Source organism: Anser anser (assembly GCF_964211835.1).
Source record: "Anser anser genome assembly, chromosome: 1".
Classification (NCBI taxonomy): domain Eukaryota; kingdom Metazoa; phylum Chordata; class Aves; order Anseriformes; family Anatidae; genus Anser; species Anser anser.
Window position 1 is genome coordinate 77,051,260 of NC_139720.1, and position 23,913 is coordinate 77,075,172.

At 38.8% G+C, this 23,913-nt stretch overlaps 2 protein-coding genes across 8 annotated transcripts in view; one reads left to right on the forward strand and one right to left on the reverse strand.

The window, feature by feature from the left end:
* The window catches only part of IRAG2 (inositol 1,4,5-triphosphate receptor associated 2), a 43,244-nt gene extending 35,440 nt beyond the window's left edge, over nt 1–7,804 (reverse strand). Inside the window, exons 1-7 of one of the 3 annotated variants that reach the window (XM_083821699.1) lie at nt 7,658–7,804; nt 4,313–4,934; nt 3,545–3,655; nt 2,621–2,801; nt 2,324–2,400; nt 2,167–2,245; nt 1,018–1,176 (exon numbers count right to left, since the gene is read on the reverse strand). In XM_083821699.1, the coding sequence (XP_083677825.1) occupies nt 1,018–1,176; nt 2,167–2,245; nt 2,324–2,400; nt 2,621–2,801; nt 3,545–3,655; nt 4,313–4,907 (1,202 nt within the window). In that variant the 5' untranslated portion in view covers nt 4,908–4,934; nt 7,658–7,804. Of the gene's footprint in view, nt 1–1,017; nt 1,177–2,166; nt 2,246–2,323; nt 2,401–2,620; nt 2,802–3,544; nt 3,656–4,312; nt 4,935–7,657 lie in introns of those variants that run through there. The other 2 variants (XM_083821697.1, XM_083821698.1) reach the window with 2 other exon arrangements.
* A 96-nt stretch (nt 7,805–7,900) lies between these two features.
* On the forward strand, nt 7,901–23,800 carry SPX (spexin hormone). Of its 5 annotated transcripts, none has more exons than XM_083821872.1 (7): nt 7,901–8,020; nt 14,672–14,832; nt 15,743–15,823; nt 15,952–16,009; nt 17,253–17,315; nt 17,972–18,058; nt 19,837–23,800. In XM_083821872.1, exons 2-7 carry the CDS (start codon nt 14,827–14,829, stop codon nt 19,893–19,895), a joined length of 354 nt encoding a protein of 117 aa, XP_083677998.1. In that variant the 5' UTR covers nt 7,901–8,020; nt 14,672–14,826; the 3' UTR covers nt 19,896–23,800. The 5 variants fall into 5 exon arrangements, with proteins under 5 accessions (XP_083677998.1, XP_083677999.1, XP_083677997.1 ...); XM_083821873.1 differs by lacking the exon at nt 7,901–8,020 and adding an exon at nt 8,048–9,912; XM_083821871.1 differs by lacking the exon at nt 7,901–8,020 and adding an exon at nt 11,312–13,198.
* Nucleotides 23,801–23,913: the final 113 nt, after the last annotated feature.

A 23,913-nucleotide genomic window follows, 5' to 3' on the forward strand; every position in this document is an offset into this window, starting at 1 on the left:
AATAAACCCAGTTAAACTACAGCATGTTGCTGTTGGTCAGGCTTGAAATACCAAGAACACAGCATTTTTAGAAGCCATCAGGGACTTACTCTTTGGCACGGATGCTTGACAAAAATGATGGGCTCTGCTGTTAAGTAAAGGCTCACAGATTCACTGTTTATTTCATCAGTCCCCTTCCACACTCAGATTAAGGGATGAAAACCCAGGCAAGCATAGCACCAAAGATAATATGCTTTTGTTTGTATCCAACTTACCACCAGCTTGCTACAGTCATATATCTGATTAACTTGAGCACATAAATCATCTTTACAGTACTTCATTGTTAGCAGTTAAGGAAGCCATTTCAGTTCAGTTTTCAAGGATAAGCTCTGCATCGTTTTCCTGATCAGATACCCCAACCTATATATATATTTAACTATATCTGTATCTGGCTAGCCTGGGGCTGTCTGTACAGCACCATGGAGCATGATGTCTGGTATGAGGGTACATGTCCCACACCAGCTATGCTGCAAGACTGTTGCCTGAATCTCCCCGAAGACTCTGGGAATGGTTTGGCAGTTGACATAACTATGTCACATTTGAATTAGTTGGGTGAGATGAGCATTATGAACTCACTGTATAAATAGGCCTATACTCACAGCATCGATGGTTCCCTGAGATACAGCAATACTGATCTAGTGAGACAACTCACTCTAGCTCCTCAAGGGACTAGCAAAATAGCTCTTTCACACTCATTTCCTCTCTGCTTGGCAGAGTGGTCTAGGACTGGAAACCTTACAGTGCTTGGCTGTTCACTTGGTAATATTAGCCCTTTTTCATCCACCCACCCCACACTGATTTTGCTTCACCCTAAAAATTTGCCTATAACACACCCACAGCATCTCAGGCCACAAGAACCAGGCTATGAGATGAATGACTGTTTTTATAAGAACCAGGAGGTACAGAGCAGAACAATTGGGCAACTTGGTAGAAGATATGTCCACCCACAGCCATTACACAGTAGCCCAGGTCTCCCACCTTTTTATTTGTTGACATAAATTCTCATTATCTGCCAATAACTTATTGTTGGTCTCATCCATAGCTTCCAGTGTAAGCCTCAGCTTGTTGTTCTCTTCCTGAAGCTTCTGGTTGTTGTACTGCAGGTCTGCGACACAGGTTATCAAGTCCGAAGTCTCCCTGTTTCAGTAACAAAACCAGGGAAGATCAAGATAGGTCACTGTCTCTAATTTAGACTTTCTTTTTTTTTAATCCTGACATCGTGCTACAGCAATAAGAAAAGCGAGAAGAGAGCTCACACAGGACTTTTGCATTGTACAGTCATTTGCTCTAAATGAAAATATAAGATTGTGTTTAGATCAGTTCTGCAATTCTACGGACACCAGGAAATGTTTTGTCTTTAATCATTTTTTTTAGTCCTCCCTGCAATGGAAGTATGCCTCCAGACGAGTGCCACCTCTGCATGCCTGCAGGACAGCATCTTAATTAGCCCTTTCTAATCACCTCTTAGGCGATCGCTAATACTTCTAACTCACTCCTCAAGTTCTGGATCCTTTCACTTCTCCTAAACCACCCTGCACCTACACTTTCAACTGAAACTTGAACAGGGATCACCTTTTTGAGGTCCTGAGAAATGAGAGAAAAGCGTCAGAAGGTATATACGAATATTTTGACTATGCATAAAATGAAAAAAATATATTTGAAACTTAGTGCTTAATAGCAAAGCATTTAATAAAAAATTCAAATCTGAGTCATGATTATAAAAAAATAACCTAAGCAAAACTAAGGATCAGATTTTTCAAGAGAAAATAGCTTCTATTATCAAACATCTAAGAACTTAGAAGAGGTGATGGAGGTACAGTTTAAAAAGGAAAAAAAACATAACTTCCTCTCCCAGTAAGACTCCAACCACAGGGAATTAACAAGGTAAATGGACACAAAAGGACTAAGAAATCAGTAAGGAAAATTACTAGAATGTTTTTCAGTTTGAGCAGAATCTATATGGAAGAACGTGAAAGCATCAAAACCCTGCACAGACTGAGGTCAGCATTAGCTTCAGAAAACTGTCTTGACAGAGCTTCCATCAGTTTTAGTGGTTCTTGAAATTTCTCAAGTAATCCAAAGGTAGGAGTACTAAACTCTCAGAAAGAATTGCTTAAATGAACTTACATGTCTCCTTTAGACACATCACCCCCAAAGGCTTCCAAGCTTCCTGATGTAACATTCATCCAGATAGGTGTCTTTTTTACTGAAAGAGATTTGGTTTTGGTTATGGAGTAAGAAAGTGGTGTTTCCTGAATAAAAATCAGAATAAAATGGTCTGCACCTTCAAATGTATTTTTATGTACTTTAAATTCCAGGTCTTCTACGCTTGCTGTTGATTCCTCAGTTGTACCATCTTCCCTGAAAGAGAAAGCATCAAAAATCACATACAAGAGTATAAAAAAAGATCACTTACCAGCTTTGTAATATTTGAAACCTTTCATCCTAAAACCACCCTGTGATCACAATACCCTAATGTCATCTTTGTTCCAAGGTACAGAACGCACAAGCCATGGGAAAACTTTCTACTTACCTGTTTTCACAGAAGCTTTTATGAGATAAATTGATAAAAAACTGTTACCATTTTCTCTTGCAGTCTTCAATCCACTCCTTCATGATGGCATGATATGTTTCAAGGTCCATGGAGATGTCTTTCTGCTCTGGATCAAGCATGTTGCACAGCTCTTCAAGACCACTGTCTTCTGATCCACGACTTGTTGTGTGTCTCAGATAATCAACTATCTTGGAAACTGCTACTTTTCCTAAAATAAATATAGGTGACCATGTATCAGATTCCAAAGTCTATTAGGACACTGTAAAGAGCTACCAAAGGGCCTCCTACTGATCTGCACTGGTACACATTCAGTTGCTGTAGGCAAGCAACTGATCATTGAAGTTCTAGTGTGATGCGGTAAGAAGTAGTTCACGTTTTTTTTCCTTCATCTCCTAATATAGAAGTGTGAAAGTTGAGTTACTAGTTCTGTGGACTTCACTTTAGAAAGAACAGACTCACCTTATTTGCTGTGTTACTACATTCAGATATCTCATCAAATTGAGCAGACCCTGTAACTGACATTATTTTACTCTGCTGGACTCCTTTATTTACCACTTCTGGTCGTATTTGAGGTAGAACTTGGAAGAATAGCCTTTCACTCTGAAGTTTCCTAAATTTCTTTTTCTAATAGGAAAAACCCTAAAAGAAATTAGCAGTCATTTCCAACACATTTGATTGGTAGAAACGTGTTGTGCCTCTACTTCCTCTGCACTAAAATACTGCAAAGATTAGCTTGTGGGCGGCAGGGGGGGAGGCAAGGAGGAAAGAGAGGCATCATGCAAAAGAGGCACAGGGATTTGTTTTGCGTCTGCCATGCATACAGCCACCTAGGTAAGGTAGCTAGGCAGTCTAAACAGACCAGAGGTTACCATGTCTCAAGATGTAACATACCAGCTTTGAAAATTTTTTTAGGGAAGACTACAGAAGAGCAACAAACAGCCACTCACAAACCTGTATGCTCTATGTCGCATGCACAGAAAATAGTGGTCAGTAAGTCTTCTTCACAGATCAAGCTGACATCATACATGTTGTCAGCTTTGCAGCCCAGTGACTGCTTCCATCCTATGAAAGATAAGTTCCATCTTTATGTGCTCATAGTTCTATATGAGCACATAAACACGAGTTAGAATCCATCTTTATGTGCTCATAGTTCTATATGAGCACATAAACACGAGTTAGAAGCTCAAAGCTTCTAACAGCAGTGTTATTTCTGAGATGGCATGAACATACACATAACATCGTGATGTGCACGTTTGGGAGCTCTGGCTTTTCGTTTGCATGAGGTGAAAGCTACATAATGTGTTCTTTCTTCTCCTCCACACCCAGAATAAGATTTTTTTTGTAGAAAAATCATCAGTCAGATTACATTAAAACACGCCAAAAAAAAGAAATCTGAAATAATATCTTTTTACATTAAAAGCAGACTACACTGATACCCAAACCCACCTCTCCCCAAAAAGAGAATCAGCAAATTTGAAGGTTGTTTTTTTTTTTTTTTTTTAAAAAAAAGCCTTCTTACTTCCTCACTTGTTACATTTAGATTAATATTCTTTAGGGGAAAATTAAGATTCTGCTTAGTTCTATTTGAAATCTTATCATGTTGGAGTGATTGTAACACATTTTTACTAGGTTAAGAAGTAAAGAAATTCATCTATGTAGGCTTAATATTTGTATGTTTAGGCTTTTGGATTAAATGGTGTTTGTTTCAAGAATTTTTACCTCTTTCACTCAGAGATAACCTCTGTGGTGCAGGAGATTGGATCACAGCACTTTCTGACTTTTTATCAGATGTGAAGAACTGAAAGTGTGGACTTGACGTAAGGTACTTCTGTTCATGACGTGCATCTTCAGACTCAGTACTTGCTAAAGCACACCACTGGTTCTGGGCATTAGCTTCCCTGGATGTGAAGTAGGATGGAGAACTGTTCTCCATGGGGCATACTGGCATCCACGGGTTGCTGGTCCTCTCTTCGCTTTTAATGACTGAGTATGTAGCATTTGCAGAGCAGCTGTCAGAGATTTCCCCAAAAGAAGGAGACAGCAACTGCAAGTCTGCAGAGAAAACACTTTCACTGCTGGGACTGATGAAGCGTGGAGTAGTACTATCATGACTTCTGAATGTTCTTTTCTTCAGTATTTCTTCTAGATTTTTTCTGATATTGCACTGCGGACTGTCAAAGTTCCGTGACTGAAATTTTGGTATCTGTAAAGCAGGATTAGAGACTTGGTCCATCATTTGGATAGATTTGATCTTTCTGCATATACTGTCCACTGGGTTATGATGTCGTTTGTTAGCACCATGCTCTGAAGACATTATAAATTCCTCTCTCTTACAAAGTATCTGGAAAGAAGAGGGACAAAACAAAACAGTCAGGTACATCACCACGGACAACTTCTTTGTGAGAATTTTTCCTTTGAGCAGGCAGCTTGGAGCCTTGGTATCAAGTGATTTGAAAATCCTTGGCCATATACAGACTGGACAGGAACCTTCAACCACAGTGTTTAGTTCTCCAGGGAACTAGAAGCAATAGAGATCTGCACAAGGTGGGGAAGAAAAGAAACTTTTTTTAATTTCACTGCTTATTCTTAAATACAATAACCATACCAGAGAGGAAGGGGTAAAAAAAATAAAACAAAATAAAACTTCTCTTTCCAACCTAGCAGTTGACTATCTTCTTGAAGTAAGCTCTAAGCAACAGTTACTCAGCCCAGTTTATCCCAAATTATATATATATATATATATGTTTTTTAAATATAGAAGTTTTCATTAGAAGAGCAAAACAACAGCAAAAACCCACACAACTTTCATAACCATTATTTTTGGTCATATTTTGGTCACATACTTCCTTCCTGATACCATGGGTTTTTGCTTGTGTCTAACAGCAACTGTCCAGCTCTTTACCCGAGGTCCCTCCAACAGCTTTAGGCATTAGTATTTCTTGCTTTCGTTCAGAAGCCTCTCAGTCAAACCCTGCAGCCACAGCTATACAGGTCATTTTAAGTATTCTGAGGTTGCAGCATTCTTGATACCATCTTGCAACAGGTTTCAGAAGCTAAGGTTTAAATGAAGTTAGCTTTCAGGAAAGTATTAGTCTGCCTTTCTGAGTTTACTCTTTGTGGGTACTGGATTGGGGGATAGCAGGAGGCAGGAAAAGTGAGCACAAGAGTTTCAACATTTCAATGAGCCCACAAAAATAGAAAACTAAGAACCTTTGTTTTCTTTTACCAATTAACTACAACTACAACACTACCACACAAAGAATTGCCCCAAAAACATGCCCTGCAGAAGTGGTTTGGTTCTACTTGCATTTTTTTTTTAATCTTTCCAAATGTGATATTTTTGATCAGATATGCACATGTGCATTACCAAACCATGGGAGTTGCATTTTGAAGGGATAAAAACCCTGTTTCAACAAGATTTCTGTCATCCTGCAGTTTGCAATCTTCTCTGAACTGAGTAGTTGGGAGCTTTCCTCTGACACTATCCCACTGGGGACTTCCTTCACAGATCCTCTTCCAAAAAAGGTAATCTGCTGAATCAGCAGCACCAAAGGATACCATCCACAGCCCATGAACATGGCTGGACTCAGAGCTCTACGACAGCTTTCTTAAACTTCATAAGTGTAAAGAAACAAGAGGGAAACAAGCAATGCTATTGGAAGTTAGCTATGACATTTAGATCATTATTAGAGATGCATTATAAGAGATAAAAATAGCACCAGATAAGTCTAGCTGAAGCTCCCTAGAATCAGATTTTAGTTCTTATTTTGCATCTAATATTACAGCTACATACCTACCTTTCCACCACTCTATCACTTTGAACTCATCAGCACTATTAATACACTGTACCATTTCTTGCAACAAGGTTACATACAATGCTTAAAGAAAAAAAATGCAATGTTTGCTTTAAAGTACGAAACAAAAAAGCAGTAAAAATCCCAGCACATGCTGGCTGTATATCCTATGTGACCAGCAATAACAGCTCCCAGAGACTCCAAGGCTGAGGTTTAACTTGTAGCTAGCCTGTTGGAATGGTACCATCACAGATCAGCTTTTTGTTATAAAAGGAGGGGGAAAGGAAAACTAAATAACAGCTTAAAAACCACAGCTCACAAGGTGGTGTGTGTGTGTGCATGAGCACAACACCAGTTGTTGCCTGTAGGAACGGAACACTGAGCTCCTTGACCTGAAGGGATTTCCCCCTGCACAGTGCAAACACCAGCGTGCCCCCAGAAGGATATAGACTTCACAGAACCATGGCTTCTTACTCAGCCTGAGCATCAAGAAACCAAGTGAATCAACCTCTTCTTCCCCCGAAAGTTAGCTCCCCCATTTTCTTTCAGACAGAGGAAAAAAGAAGTAACAAGAAGTGGTTGAAGGCATCTTATCAAAGAAATTGATTTATTTTTTCAAAAATGGCAACATGCTTCACAACAGTTAACACAAGAGCTTCCACTTGTATAATCTTGTAGTGAAAAAAGGAAAACCACATGCAAGTATTTAAGAATCCAGATTGCCAACGAGCATGAATACTTCACAAAAATTGGTCTACTACAAGCTTTCTGCTCACCAGAAACTGAATTTTATAGACAGATAGACAAGATCCCCAAGTTTATTTTTCTGCTGTTAATTCCGCAAGTAACAATATTTACCATAATAAATACATCCTTGGTCACAAGAATAGTAAGAATAACAATAGTAAGAAGTGCAGCACATTTTTTGAAGAAGGAGGAAAAAAAAAAAAGACTGCTTTTTATTATTATTATGGTTGATTTGAAAGATTTGTTCCTAAGCAAATGCTAGGAAGTAAAGGAGTTTCCTATATTAGAGATACAGAATGCCTTTAAAAATAATTTAAAAAAGGTAAAAACACTGCAGTTAGACTTAATTACATTCTCTCAGTACGTGAAAGCCCTTAAATATAAGCAACCAATCATTAAAGAATACTATCCCTTTTAACAATACTCTTTTAAAATATTGCCTGCATTTTCCTGTTACAAAAGGAAATATAAGTACAAAACATTACACCTACAATAACAGAGTAGCACATAAAAAAAAAAATACCTTCTATTCCTGTCTGGTAGAGATAGCACACTGTAACTAAGGATATTTTAGCCGTTCCTCTAAAGGAAGACTATCTGAACAAACTTTAGTACTGAAACTAGCAGAGGGTTCATTTGCTAGAAAATCGGCTTTACAAGGTACACCTGTGGCTGTCTGTCACTCAGCTCTAGGGCTAATGGACAATTAGTTGTAATGAGCTGCAAATTAAGTATCAGTCTCCAAGTTTCTAGCTTTCTTACTTGTTTTCTTGTAGTTTTCCTGCTCTTCCTAAGTGAATCGTACGGAGTTTCAGCGCATCCTGAAGTTTCACTGCTATTCACACACACACACACTGCCTTTTAAAACAAACAAACAAAAAAAATAGTGAGTAAAATAACAATACAGTTTACTGCTCTGTATGCTCTCAGGTACTTGGGATGTTTCTCACTTCTATTAGAAGTTCTTTCTTACTTTTTCCAGCTGCTGTGAACTTTCATGCAGCAGCAGATCTCACTTAGTTTCTCGTGTAGAAGTTTGAGGAGACAATACAGAAATCATATAAAAAATCATAGCTCTTGCCACTTTTTGAAGGAATGCAGAAGTTAAAACATCTTGGGCTGATGGTCTATTAAAAAGTCTCTGTGTTGTATGCTCTCCCTGTGTTGTTGAATGCTCTGCCTTTGGGTCTGTGACTAAAAAACTTGTCATGACTTAAATATTTTAAGTATTGTATTCTCCAACAAGATTTGCATTTTAACACTGGATCTTTAGGTATATGTTTTACAAAAAAAAAAAAAAAAAAAAAAAAAAGGAAGTAGGCTAATATAATGTTTTTAGGCAATATTGGTGCCTGCCCTGTATAATAACCATTCAGCCTCTCAGACTTGAAACACTTGGAGAAACACCACCTCCCAGTCTAAAACAGGCTATTTCAGCACCTCACAGAAAAAAATAAAAATAAAAAAATTACAAATGCTCTCACATGTGCTTTGTGGTTAAAACCCAAATCGCGGAAGTATACTGACTTCTCCCATTTTTTGTAGGAAAACTGCTAAATAATTAAAAAATAGACACTTTTTATTTATTGTCATCTAGCAGCATTGCCAGAGACCAGGTGTTGATAAAATCAGTTCTGATTTCACTAGCAGATGGGTAAGCATTTTGACTAGATACACTTTTTTTTTCTTCCAGGAGTAAAGTTGATATTAATGCAGAGGTAAGATTTCTGAGATCAAACCAATCCAGCTGAGCATCTCTTCTCTTGTTTCTTTTATCTTCGAGAGACTTATGCACACAGGAAGATTTTTAGCTTACTAGTTTGAAGAGAAAACCTCCCAAACTGAAATAGCATGCATGTTTTTTCATATCTTGATAGGAACAAGTGACCTTTTCTCATGAGGTTCCTCCAGGTGATGATGATATTGATGCTGTTGTACAGCTCATAGAGTAGGCACAGTGCAGGCACAGGGGCAAACAACTTGCCTGTAGTCCTTGCAATCTAAACTGAGAAAGGTGGAGTGAAAAACAGGGTGATTGGAAGAAGTGTTTCACTTACAGGCTATGAGGTTTAGTTAGACCCTTAATAATCTCCTAATAGTCTCATTGGCATACTAGATAAGGGTTAGGTGTATGTCATATTCAAGATACATTGGCAAATATTGAGGACAAACATTTTCAAAGTATAACAAATGATAATACAGCAGAGTTTGTAAGTTACTTGTCTTCTCTTGAAAATACTTCTTGAGGTTTTCCATTCTGTCTTTAACAACATTTTTCTCTACATAAATTATACACTTTGCATATAAATACACACATAAACCCATTTCTATTCCCTCCTGCTAAGAATGGGTAAGGAAAACAAGCCCAAGAGACTGCACATTTTATGGACTGTGCTTGCACAGGCTGGGCACTGTAAAAAACATGAAGCAGGCTGTTTCAGTCTCTGACTCCTGACTGTCCAGTTATCACTCCAGCTCTTGGTGTGACCTGCTTTTTTTTTCTCCTCTCTCCCAATTCCATCCACTGTTTACAACAAAACGTCAGCATCCAGCTGCTCAGCAACAGCATGTATTTCTTGTCCAGCTCTATGGGTGAGACTCTGTGACAAACATACAACTCAGCCAAGACGAGATGACTGCATGCATAATGTTTAGCATAGTTTGTAGCCCTCTAGGTAACTTGTTGACAAAGACAAAGTCCTCTTTGCCAAGTTCATGGGGGTGGAAGAAAAGGTCAGATGACTCCTTGGCCTTTGGTGCTTCTGTCATTACAGAAAGGTATGCTCTGCAAGATGCGTTTGGTAGTAGTATATGCTGGTCTGAAGAACTGTACAACTTCTGCTAACAGACATTGTAAATGCCTATACTTAGATGGTCAGATTTCTTTTCCAGTTTGCAAATTGCAGAAAACTTTTTCTGTTGGTGTTTTCTTCCTGGTGTTTGCCCCAGATTTTTCATCACTGAAGAAAAATGTTTTACTATCTTGTGAGTCACTGAACTTCAGAAGTAATACCTCTTTTTGTGATGCTTGCACCTTTCAAATATTGTTGATTTCTACACTTTCCTGATACTTTTAAATATCCCTTACCTCACATAACATCTTTAACTTTTACTTATATTTACCTCTTGAAATCTCTTCCATTTTGTCAATACACTTTTGAGAACAGTAGTGTCTGGATCCAAATATAGCATCTCACTGCAATTCTCAGCAAAGACTCTGTTACCTCTACTGTGTGAGCCATTTACACAATCCCTAGCAGACTGTCTTTTCTACATCTTGAACTCTACCTTGAGTAGTTTTTAGTACAGCTAAGTAGTTTGTAGTATAGTTCTTCTCGTGAGGTGTAGAGAAAAGAAGAAAAACATCTCCAGTAATGATACAGTAGCACTGGTATTGTGCCTTAAGATATTCTGGCTTTGAAAGGTCACAGATACATAAAAAACAGGACCAAACCAAGTTGTTCAGAGATTGTACAGTTCACCACCCTGTCCATGGGCAGGATCAGTTTACCAACTAGTCCTAACAAGGGCTTGGCTAATATATTCTCTGATCTTCTCAGTGATTATATTCAAAGCCTTCTAAGGCAATCTGTATTTCACTATGCTACCGTTAGAAAGCCAGCCTTTCAATCTAACTTAAGTGCCCTTAATGCAAGTTAAGTACAATACCATTTGTCTGCAATTCCTGTTTTGCAGACTCTGCCACAATAGTTCAGTCTTTTAAGATACTAGCATTTTAAGACTAGCATGTACAGCCATAACTACACCGTGCTAGATGCTGTTCACATGACAGACAGAAGTGAGATGAATTTGCCAAAGAGTTGCCAAGCTAGCAGAAAAGCACAAAATAAATGAGAATAAACATAAGAGACAAGGGTCATGGTAACAGGGGATTTGTACCTTGACACCATCAGGATATTGTATTGGCTGACGTATGACCACCTCCACACGACAGCTACACCTTCTACTCAAGAGCAAGCAGCAGAACATTGGTGACCTTACCAGCAGTTTAAAAATAGATGGGCACAATGACTGTAGCCTATATTTTTAGGGAAAGATTTGGGAAAACACATGGTCATGAAGTAAGTCAGTGATGTATGTTTGACTCCACAAGGTAAATCTCCACCATGCAAGAACTTTCACGTACCTCAGCACTGAACGCCAATCCCAGAAATTGGCTTTTTATCATTTACAGTGTCAGGATAAGCAGCCTCTGCCCTTTAGATCATCTTTAAGAATAAGCATAGGTTACGTTCTTTCTAATAAGGGATCCTGCTGCTACAGCTGCTACACTCTACTTCCCTCACTTAAGGTATTGATTACATGCCAAAGACACTTCCTCATTTATATGAATCAGCTGAGAAATGGCAGGATTGACAATGAGTGTTTAGTGTGCAGCTTATCACCCTGAAGTGCTGTAGTTTTTCAATGTGTCATGAACCATAACCCAATTATAGGCTGCTTCATTTTCAACAGTACAGGCTTATATATGCCTATACACATCCATTTTGTTTATTTATTTATTTATTTATTTATTTGTGAATGCAAGAACCTTCAGTAAGTGCATTTTACAATGTACAAACTATTGCCCTCTGTTGCTGTTTGCAAATAAATCGTGTCCATATGCCATCCCAGAAGTGGTTAGATTTCTGGGAGAAGTGAGAGGACCCCCTTCTCATAGAACCATGACACGAAAGAGCTATGAAGGGAGAAGGAGAGTCTTTTAAAATTTAATCACTGAAGTAGAATTGACAAACCTGGAGTTCCTTGCTCTGCACACAGACTTCTTATTTCCAGGGAGGTGGTTTTGAAATACATTTTTTTTAAACACTACAGCCACTTAGAATCCTTGGTCATAGTAAAATTAAATGGATTTAGGGCCCTAAGTCACAAAGACACAACAAGAATTTAAGGAAACCAAAAACCTTTCTTCTTTAGTCTCTGTCTGATTTCCACACTTTTTCATTAAGGATTATGAAGCTCCTAATTTTAGACCACTATGGAAATTTGATTTTGGATTGGGTTCATTTCACCTGATGTGGTCTGTGTAAAATGCCAGCTGTCTAGGCTCTGTCTGAAGCCAATGAAGAGAAACAGACATCTCCAGATGGGAATTCAGTCTTTCTCTCTTAATGTCAGATGCTCTGAGGCCAGAGGGTGCTCGTCGAGGTCCTGTTTCCCTCCACAGAGAGGCAAACTGTAGAATTGATTCAGTTCCTAGTCACAAGGAATTAGTGACAGTTTCGGTGCCCTAGGAATCCTGCCTGCTCCCACCTCCTTCTCTACAAGTGCTTGGGTCTCTTGCAGGCCTTGTGTCACAGCTGGCAGACCTGCATGGGTGTCTTAGGTGTCCTGGATGGTGTTTGGGGAAAGTAGGCTGTTTCTTGCTACTGGCTGAAACTAAACCCTTCAACTTTAGGCACTTTAATGCCATTGAGACACCTGACAGGACAGCATTAAAACAATTTTGACTGATTAGAGGATGCTGTCAAGGTCCTGAATGTGCTCTTGAGCTGATGGTCACCTGATCCCACAATAAGCCAGCTCAGGTTTTGACCTGTCCAGCTGAGCTCCCTTTTGCCCTCTGAGCAGCCTCAAACGAGCCGCAGACACCGCAAGGAGAAGAGTGGGACTGCCAACAGAGCCAAGTTTGGAAGAGAGAGCGGAACTCCAGCAACACCAACTTCAAGCAGCTGAAGACTTTGGAAAGTGGTCAAAAGATAAGAAAGGCTGAAGTTTTCTTCCTACAGTGTGGTAGTGACATAAATCATTATCCATGCCTCCCATTCTCTTCTCCTTCTCCCCACTTCCACAGGCAGAGAAGACCTGGTTGTCTTCACAGTTAACTTGCCTCGTTCCAGTGGCAGGAGAATAAGGGCTTATTGTCTGTGCCAAACACATTCTGGTTGTTCTACCACAAGGACAACCATTGTGAAGACAATATACTTTACAGTGAGTAGTGCTGAACTTTGGGGGTTAATTTTCACAGACTCAGTTGTACTTTGTGATTCTGGCCCTTTGGTCTGTGCATAAAGAGAGGCTCCGAAGCAGCTATAGGGGACGGGTGAGTAGCTTTATCTTTTCCAAGCCTCTGCTTGTTAAATGTCTTCTGGATGCAATGCATAACCCTCTTCTAAGGCTAAGGGTTAAACATCATCAAGAAATGTCTCTGATCTGTCAGAGCAAGAAGAAAATAGCAGGGAAAATGTAAACTTCATATTGAAGAAGATGTGAGTAGAATACATTTTGCTGGATAAAGGTGCACCATGGCATGGCCTTTTTAGAGGACAGAGGTACAATGGCAGTTCCCAAACATCATGAGAGCTGCATGAGGCCAAAACCTAAACTTCCCTTTCAGTTCTTGCATCTATGCCAGAGTGAGTTGTAGTTAATGTGAGATCTTTAAGTTAGATGACCCATTCTGTCTGGCATCAGCACAGAACAGAGAGAAATTCCCCCCAAAAGCAGGAGAGTAATTGCATCTTCAGTAACAGCGTGCTTCAGAGCAGTCTCCACAGACACCTGATCTCAGGAAAAAGCTTCTACCAAGCCTTAACATTTCCTGCACACTCTTAATTCAGACTCCACATACATGAGCATGTGCTTGTCACACCTATAGGATGACTTGTATTTTTGTTACATAACAAGGTGGTTTGGTTTGTGAGGCTCCCAGAGTAGGTTTTTTTGTTGTTGTTCAGTCTTCCAATCAGCAAATTTCTGGCTCCCTGTTTGCTTCCCTTCCCCTTCTGATCCCCTCTCATTTAACAAAGGAAAAAATGAAGAAGCAGAGATAAAAACACTAGCTGCACAACAAGCAAAGCTAGGAATCAAGCATGCTTCACTCGTTGCCTGAGGACCAAAACGACCATCCATGACTGTGATGAGACAACAATCACTTAGAAGTAGCTTATGGAAATGGCTTCTCTGATTCCCTCTTCCTGCCTTTCTTCTGTTAACTGCTCCACTGCTTGACCAATTCAAGCCCACGACCTGGGCTTTTACTCCAATCAATCCATGAGACAGAAAAGTGTTTCTGGCTACTAAGGATTTTTTTTAATTATTATTTTTTTTATTCAGCTTTGTATTTTTATTCATGTGTAAGAAAAGCATATGCAAGAGATTGTTAGAGAACAAACAAGAGACTACATCCTCTAACTGTATGCTAGGAACAATCTCAAGCTAGTGACCCTTGGATAAGTCACCTTTTTCTCGATGTTGGCATGTTATGACTGGGGAGTAATTTACTACCTTTTCCAGCTTCCAAAATGACTAACAACCTGAAGTTAGATTATCCTAGGTAAATACTCATCATCCATATTAATATCTGCTTCTGGCTGTTGTTATTGATCATCTGGCAAGAAGGTGACGTTGTATTGCAAATGCACAGGGCTGATGCTGATGTATTCAGAAAGTATTCACCTGGCTAATGGGGTGCATCTTCAAGTGTGTCTATCTTTCAATCACATCACTGACTTCCTGCAAGACTACAGGTTTCCCTCAGGAGTCATCATCATACCTTCTACTTCTCCATCTACAGGGCTGACAAAAGGTCCCTTTAGACTCCCCCACCCTGCCACAGAAGGGGAGGGGACATTCACTCTGAAGATTTAAAAAGGTACCACAAACCTGTAGGAGATCTTGTGACAAGTTATCGCAAGAAACGAAGACTGAAGATTCACCACTGCAATAAGTATGAAGGTGAGTGAGACTTTTTGGTATGTGGGAAACATTTACTTTGCAATTCAAGATTTTTCATGTGAACATAATATTTTAGGAACTGCAGTGGGGGTTAATAGTTTTAACTTAAAAATAACCTAAGATAAATATACATGTAGTTATGTTCAGTGTGCTTGAAACCACTGCATTAGAAATAAATAAGCAAAATGTGCTCTCAAAAACAGGCTGAAATAAAACACTGTGAATCATAATGGTAGATCCTCTCTGTTGCCCATCACGGTTACCAATGCATGAATAGTAACATGGTCTGTGCAAACAAGCAGATATGCAATTTGTTTGCAGAGGATTTATGCTGAATGCTTTCATTTGCATGTGCTGCATCAGCAAACAAACTCCAAGAATCAAGCAAGCCTCTCTCATGACAAGTATGTAATCGTGGTTGATGCAAATAAGATGTTATGTTTAAAAACTTCCTTTCCTGAGGAACTAGTGATCTACTTTCCCTGTTTGTTTGTTTGGAATAGCAAGTCCCCTACATTTGCTTATTGTCTAGTTTCTGTCTTCAGGTGTGGTAAAATCAAGATACATTTTATATGATATTTCCCTTTAGTTTGCACATTATTCTCATTTCTGCAGGATCTAGTGTCCTTGTAAGCAGAAGCACAAAAGGCGTTCACCTCAATAAGAGTTCTCACCTGTATGGAACCTTTATAATGAGTAAAGAGAATAATAAAGTGTTTGATTTAACATTCATCCTCCTGTTAGATCACTTTGTATTGAAGCTGAAATAGCCACAGAGCATGAGGAGGTTGGGCAGCAAGACAGGGAGAAAGGAGGGTCTGGAAATACTCTCACATTTAGATTTGAAGTTGAGAAGATCTACAGACCTGAAACCCTTTTCTTGTGTCTTGTGGTTCTTCACTGTGCACAGGGACTCCGTAAACTGACAGCATCTTCAGTGGCACTGTTCCTTGCAGTGTCCTTCATATCTTTCTCCTGGAGTGCTCCTCAGGTAAACAGCTCACTCAGGCTGAATGCGCAGCATCCTTGAATCTCGCAGGTTTGTGCTGTGTAAGTACTTGTACTTGTTTGTAACGGCGTATGGTGCTGACATGTCTCTCTCTCTTTTTTGGCATAAAGGCTCATTTCCAAAGGAGAAACTGGACTCCCCAGGCTATGCTGTATTTGAAGGGTGCACGTAAGTCCCAAGCTCTTTAAGTTTTGAGGAGATGACTTTCTATACCACTGGATTATTCCTGATCTGCTTGGCTCCACACAAGCAGTAAATGCCTAAGGTTACTGTGGAGGTAGAAGTTCTGAACCCTACCTGGATATGCTTATCATTATTTCTCCTTGTCTTTGAAACAGTGGCATTGCCAGTATTATTACTAATTTTTAAAGAAATCAAATTGAAGAAAGCAACTTCTGGAAGAAGAAAAGCAAACCAGAAAGTACTGGAAATGTATATAGTTGGAAGTTTGATTGTAAAACCTATTGGAAAAGCAATTCTCTTAACTGAAATAATCTTAAAGGGGGTTTAAGACATACTAGATATAGTCATCATCCCTTATTCTCACTCAGGCTTTAATTAAAACATCTTCCCAAGCAATAGGATAAAACACATTCCTATTACAAGTATCTTGCATTACAGTTGGTATTCAGACCACAAGCAACCTCTTCTAAGAAGAACTTGGATGTCAGGGTTACTGATATTGTTGTAATTAACTCTTGCAAATTAACTTTTGAATTTCTGGTATTAGTGCAGAGTTAAAGGAGCATTAAATATAAAATTTAGAGTCAAGGAGAGATGATCTTGTCCTCTCATGCAGATCCACATTTAACAGAAACATTTGTGTTTTTAACAATTCTATTCTGAATTGTTTCAAAACCAAAAAGTACCAGGCAAGGTATGTATTGAGGGAGCAAAATTCCTTCAAATAAATTAAAAAAATAAAAAAAGATTCCCCCCCCCCCCTTTTTATTTACTTCTTCCAACTGAATAATGAATTGTTATTGTTATTTATTATTATAACTTAGTTATTTTAGTTCTTTTTCATTTTATATAACAAAATCCCTTTAAAAAACAATACTTTATAGACCAGCAAAGAGATTGAAGGCTCTTGACCATATAGGAGTCAAGGAAAAAGTGAAGAAAATATAGTAGATTCTTCCATACTGCATACAGCTTCTACAGCAGATTAATATATGAATGAAAAGTGCTGGAACAACTCCTTTTTAGAATAAAGTATGTTTGGGAGTGTTCCAGTTAAGGATGGACTATTGCTGATTTCAAAAGACCCCAGGGGGGATAAATGCATCCAATTTTATGTTTGTAGAATTAATGCTGTAACTTTGGGTTTTGAAAAGACTATAGGGGTTGTAAGGTACAAATTACAACAGATTTGCGAGGTTGTTTTCACCTTTTCCCACTGTTCTTCTAGAGGGACGGCGATTCATCTCAGATGAGAGCCAGCAAAAGGATCTGTATGACAGAATGCAGCTTGGTAAGTAAGTGCCCACAGTCTTTCCTCAGATTAGGAAAGAAATCTATAGAAACAGGAGAGGGGTTGTTTTCCTGGAATCATATTTAAGGAAGCACTTTTTTTATATAACTTCCTTTTGTTATATCCTTCATTCCAAAAAGCATATTATAAAGACCATGTATCTGATTTTCTTTTCTTGTGTACCTATGTGACTTCACTTCCATAAGTGGTGATGTTTCACATTATTAACATTCACATGATAATGTTTCACATTATCATCAGTCCCTTTGACTTTCTTTTCCCAGTGGAAAAAAAATCAAATGAAATTATTAATTATGCTGAAGTGACAAGTGACGAAAGTCAACAACATTATTTCATACTAGACAATGTGCCTGGAGGAAATAACCCTGTAGCAAAACAATAACACATGAAAAAAAAATGTTCTTTTTACTTTCTAAGGAACTCTAACATAACCCCCTTTGGCAAGAAATAGCTAACCCCTTCTGTGTTAGACGTTTATCAGGCTGGTTTTGAGTACATAAAGTTATAGAGTGAAGGAAAGAGCAGTATTTTTTTCTATTTGTATCTCTAACTGTAGATATAAAAAAGCAAAGAGCAAAATAAAGAAATCGCATAAAACACTAACAAACTGGGCATCTTTGATTTTGTAATTCTAGAAACACGCAGCCAAAACACAAATCCTTTATCTCTTTCTGAAGCTGCAGCACTGTTCCTTAGTTCCTTACAGAAAGCCCAAGAACAAGGTAAATGCATGTTTTGTTTTGCCCGGAGCTTTTAAAAGGGGTTTATAAATACTTAATTTACTAACACGTTAATCTGAAAAGTCAGTCTTGAAATAAGGTGTTCCACAGAGTATATTTTATCAGGGTGTACATTTACACAAGCTAGAACATGAATCTGAGAAGTCATAGTTGGTAAACTTTTCTATAGTCTGCTTTTGATTTGCTTTTCAGATTTTTATTGGTTTAGATTCCAGGGAATGGCTATTTTGATTTGAATTTTCCAGAACAAAACTTCTACTGGGACTCCTTTTTCTACAAAACACTGCTTGTGAAATTTTCATTACTCCATTGGCTTTTCTGCCCTGGTAGAAATGCTTAAAAAGAATTCTAAAAAGCTCCAGAATAGGAGCTGTGGGATTAACATTTGGCTTCTGAGAGCTGTCACTGGCACAGCCGACAAGGGGTCCCAAGGAGATTTAGAGGCAGAGCCCTGAAATATCCTGAAAAATCCAATAATCATTCATGTATTCCCAGCCTGCCATAGAGCTTGTCCAGCCGTCCCATCTCTTTCTCCTCATCACCTGCTTCCTCACACTGCTGCTGCATACTTCTGCTTCTCAAATCAAAACCTCAAAACCTGTGCCTGTCTTTCACAGCCTCCTACAGCAGAAACCAGTTATTGAGTCAGTCTTAAATAACTTGTGTTCCCTCATCTCCTTCACGCATATTGCACCCCCTTAGATGAAGAGCCCTGTCTCCTGTCACCCAGCTCCCTCACCCTGTAATAGTTCACCTTTCCTCCCTAGACCAGCCTTCCTGCAAAGCTGTTATCCCAAACCCCTTATCTTCTGTTGCCTACATGCAGCTCACCATGCTGAGACCCTAAATCTATGCACTCTGTCTCCTGTCATAGAATCATAGAATCATTAAGGTTGGAAAAGACCTTCAAGATTATCTGATCTAAACATCACCCTACTACCAATATTACCCACTAAACCGCGTCCCTAAGTGCCAGGTCCAACCTTTCCTTGAACACCCCCAGGGATGGTGACTCCACCACTTCCCTGGGCAACCCGTTCCAATGCCTGACTGCTCTTTCTGAGAAGAAATGTCTCCTAATTTCCAACCTGAACCTCCCCTGGCACAACTTGGGGCCATTCCCTCTAGTCCTATCACTAGTTACCTGTGAGAAGAGGCTGATCCCCAACTCCCCACAGTTTCCTTTCAGGCAGCTGTAGAAAGCAATAAGGTCTCCCCTGAGCCTCTTCTTCTTCAGACTAAACAATCCCAGTTCCCTCAGCCGCTCCTCACAGGACTTGTGTTCCAGGCCCTTCACCAGCTTCGTAGCCCTTCTCTGGACGTGCCCCAGGGCCTCGATGTCCATCTTGTACTGAGAGGCCCAAAACTGAACACAGTACTCAAGGTGTGACCTCACCAGAGCTGAGTACAGGTACCCTTCACCTCTTCAGTTACACAGATTAATTTTTTGCCCATTGCATAGAATCCTCTTGACTGAGAGAAATGTGCAAATACAGAACAAATATATTGTTTTTTTCTGCATGAAAAATTTGTGCCTTTTACCAAAATATTTCCCTGGACATGCCTTGCTCCTCAACAAACAGAAAAATTCCTACATTTAAAATGACAGCAGGCATGATTACTTCTTTTTTCATCATTTAGCTAAGCAGTCAGATTACACTAGGGCTGTCCCTGAGGTATATTTATATCCTGAAAACGATGGGTGACTGAACTTTCCTTTATCTACATCTTATTTTTCCCCATTGTGTCTTGTCTTACAGTTGAAGAAGAAAATGGTGATCACCCTGGCTACTTGACGGATAATTTATCAAATTGGTGAAATATTTCAAATTTCTTTAACATTTGTATTCTGTATACCCTGAAACCATGATTTGTGTAAACAGAGTATTTCATTCATCCTCACTTAAGTTCCAAAAGAGTCACATATTTATTCATAGCAATGGTTTGAATACAAACTGATTAAAAGTTACCAATTCAGCTAAAGATATTATTTGTAAAGTTCTTGCCTTGTTTAGATCATTTTGTACTTCTCGTTCAAAATTTAAAATACACTGTTCCATCTTAGCTGAAAGGATTATTAAAGCTGTCCTTTTGCACAATTACTTTATTAAAATCAAATTTTCAATAGCGAGTGGAAAACCTTTTGCCACCTTCTACCCAGCTGTATGTCGGAGCCATTTTTATTTCCAATTAAGGTGGATTCCTTCATTTCTGGCCCTGTATGTTGGTGAAGGTTAGTACAGGATTAGGGACTCAGTAGGGTCCATGGCATACAGTCACTACTGCTGCATATGGTACAGGTCTGCTGGAGCTGGTGGTGACACACTAGTTACAAATCTAGTGTCATATGTGACAGCTGGCACACAGAATATAGTTGCATCATTCTTGTACATTTTTGTTGTTTTTTAAGTTTTCAAACTGAAATGATATATAAAATGGTTAATTATTCCATGCTGATAAAGATATATTGAACATTATTCATGCAGTTTTGTGGTTTTACTGGAAAGCCCTCTGTAGTTCTCATGTAATTAAAAAATAGCCACATGATTCTTGTGTCCAAGTAACTATGTTTTATTTTTTTAACCTTTAGCCCTGGTCCTGCTCTTCATCATTTAATACTACTTTCCTCAGATCTTTCTCATGACACTGCTAATTATTTTTGTTAACTCACACATAATGCTTCTCCTCAACACAAAGAAATGCATCTGAAGAGGAATTAATTTCTATCATGGGGCCATAGGCATTTTCAGTAATTGTTTTTAGTTTATGTCACTTCATGAAGGAACATAGAAGAAATCAAAATCTCCTTGTTTGTTTATTTTTAAGCAGTAATATATCTATTAATAGCAGTGTATACTATATGACAGAATGAATTCTAAAGACACCACAGTCTTTTCATTCATTTAGTAACTCTGTTTCAAGAATGTTCTGAAAGTGCATTAAGTTAATTTTCACCAAAATTTGCAGTACGATCAATCAGTATTAAGACAAAAAGTAGGACATCTGATTTAGTATTCTGAAATTCATGTCCCTCTAAATGTCCTAGAAATACAAAAACTGTACTAATCTCATTCTCCATTGACTTTTGTATGTATTCCTGTGGATCTGAGCTCACTAGTTTAAATGTGGTTTTTTTTGCTTTGTTTTGTTTTGTTGTTGTTGTTTTGTTTTGTTTTGTTTTTTTTCCAAGTATCATGAACCAGAATAACAATTCTGTCTTAGGACAGAGCTGTCTGTGAAACCCCAGTATTTTCAATATGGCAGATAATTGCTTATGTAATATAAAGCTGCTACTAACCTTGTCAGATAACAGTATCAGTTAGAAAACTGGGGCATTTAAGTTAGACAGCCTGTTGCCTTGTCTGAATGAGAAGCCATTCCCCCTAACATTGCACATTCAAAAGGCAGAAATGTTTTGCCATCCTTAAAACTGCCTTGCTACTGATATCTGGTCCTAACACACAAGGCAGAACTACAATAAGCCTAAAGGTGGGAGGCAGAGGTTACTTTGTCCCCTGCAGGAGTATTTCTGAGAAGACTGAGCATGGTATTCACTTTAGTTATATCTCAAAAATTGTGCACTTTCTGTCACTGGGCTGGTGCTCACAACGTGTGAGCATGATGAAAAAAACATAGCTGACTTTCTACAAGATGTCATTCCAACTCTCTAAGTGAACCTGAAGTCATGATCATACATGTTGCTTATTTTTCTCCTTGTCCAGAAAGAAAAAGCGTAGCTGTCTTAATGCAACTCCAGCAAAACCCTTCCAGATTCAATACTGTCAGGGCTGTGTCTCCATCATTTAGCAAGATCTATAGTTATGTGTGTAGTGATCATATCTTCCAGCACTGAAATGATGCTGGGTCTGGAATGATGATAAACAGATGTTCACCAGCTTGTCACTACTAGAACATTTGTAGGCAACAAAGGAAGTGCTGGATCATTCTCAGATGATGTTAATGCAAATTACAGGGAATTTGGGGTGAAATGCTTTTCTTCAGTATAACAGTGCATTGAGATACAAGCAATAGTGCTAGGCTTCCTGAAATCCTTTTTTTTTTTTTTTAAGAGAAAGTTAACTTTCAATCAATATGCCCTTTAAATCCTTTCAATGTTCTTTTAGAATCACAGAATCATTTAGTTTGGAAAAGACCTCTACTACCTCACCAGAGCTGAGTACAGGGAGATGATCACTTCCCTAGTGCTGCTGGCCACGCTGGTTCTGATACAATCCAGGCTGCGGCTGGCCTTCTTGGCCACCTGAGCACACTGCTGGCTCATATTCAACTTGCTACTGACCAATACCCCCAGGTCCCTTTCCACTGGGCAGCTTTCCAGACACTCTTCCCCCAGCCTGTAGCATTGCATGGGGTTATACCACAAGTGCAGGACCTGACACTTAACCTTGTTGAACTTCATACAGTTGGCCTTGGCCTGTCAATCCAGCCTATCCAGATCCCTCTGTAGAGCCTACCTACCCTCGAGCAGATCAACACTTGCGCCCAGCTTGGTGTGGTCTGCAAACTTACTGAGGGTGCACTCAACCCCTCGTCCAGATCGTTGATAAAGATACTGAAGAGCACTGGCCCCAATACTGAGTCCCGGGGAACAACATTTGTGATCAGCTGCCAACTGGATTTAACTCCATTCACCACAACTCTTTGGGCCTGGCCACCCAGCCAATTTTTTACCCAGCAAAGAGTACACCCATACAAGCCATGAGCAGTCAGTTTTTCCAGGAGAACGCTGTGGAGAACAGTGTTGCACCCTTAAACATCATATTCATTGACTCTGCAAGGTAACTGATTAAATCCACACCAGCAAAGAACACACGTTTTTGAGCTCACAGAATGCAGTTCTCCACTTAGTAAAATGTATGAAGAAAATACATGTGGTATCTTTGTTTTTACTGCTTTCACATGAAAAATACTTATTAATCATTTTTAATTACTTTGTAAGTGGCTAAACAATAGTGACTCCTTCTAAATTCAGTCAAGTTTTTGCCATAAAACTTGAACATGTCTTCTGAGAATAGGTATTTTTTCAGTTATCCAAATCAGCTTAAGAATGAAAGTCCAATTTTAAAACTGATTTTAGGTGACCAAAAATACAGATAGGCACTTAATCACTTTTATTCTATATGATCTATAGTAAGAACCATGTCTTCAAGTGTTGGTTAAGTGTTTGAAAGGTAGGTATCTAATCAAAGCTGCCCATGTAAGCTCTCCCTAGAAGAGACAGTGAAGGTAAATACCTCTAGAGGTCAGATCATCCTACCTGCTGAGGAACAGCCTGAATCAATTCCTGGAAATGTCTTTTCTTAAAAAGCTTGAGAAATTCTTGATTTTCAAACTTCTAAATAAAAGATGGATCTCCTTCCTAGTGTTTTCATGTTAAGATCTACTTCTGAAGATCTTTTTTCAGGCACTCTCTGCTTCTCTGAAAATTAAAATACCTTTGAAAAACATAACACAAATTAGATGTCTGGTTTTCATTGTAAGGTTCATTTATTCCCCAAACACTTTGAAAAGAAGTTTCATGTGCTTTTTACAAATTATGTCTGTGGGGAAGATATGTTTTTGGAATTAGTTTAGAATTATTTTTTAAGATTAGGTTTCTTCCACAGAAGTGAAATAGAGCATGAACTAATGGGGAAATTGGAAGAATTGAAATGCACAACTTTGAATGTTTTCACATTACTCTGTGGCATGTAGGTTTGCCTGCATGAGAAGGTGTTAATTAAGCAATTTTTTGTCATTTTCTTTAACCAAATAACATTCATTTCTTCCCTGAACTAGTTGGTTAACAAACTTAATGTAAGACATGATGAAAACAA

Excerpts from the sequence above, each read along its gene's own strand:
- SPX (XM_083821872.1), top strand. Across the intron at positions 15,824-15,951 it reads TCTCCTGGAGTGCTCCTCAG|GCTCATTTCCAAAGGAGAAA; the intron begins GTAAACAGCTCA and ends TTTGGCATAAAG. Across the intron at positions 16,010-17,252 it reads GCTGTATTTGAAGGGTGCAC|AGGGACGGCGATTCATCTCA; the intron begins GTAAGTCCCAAG and ends CTGTTCTTCTAG.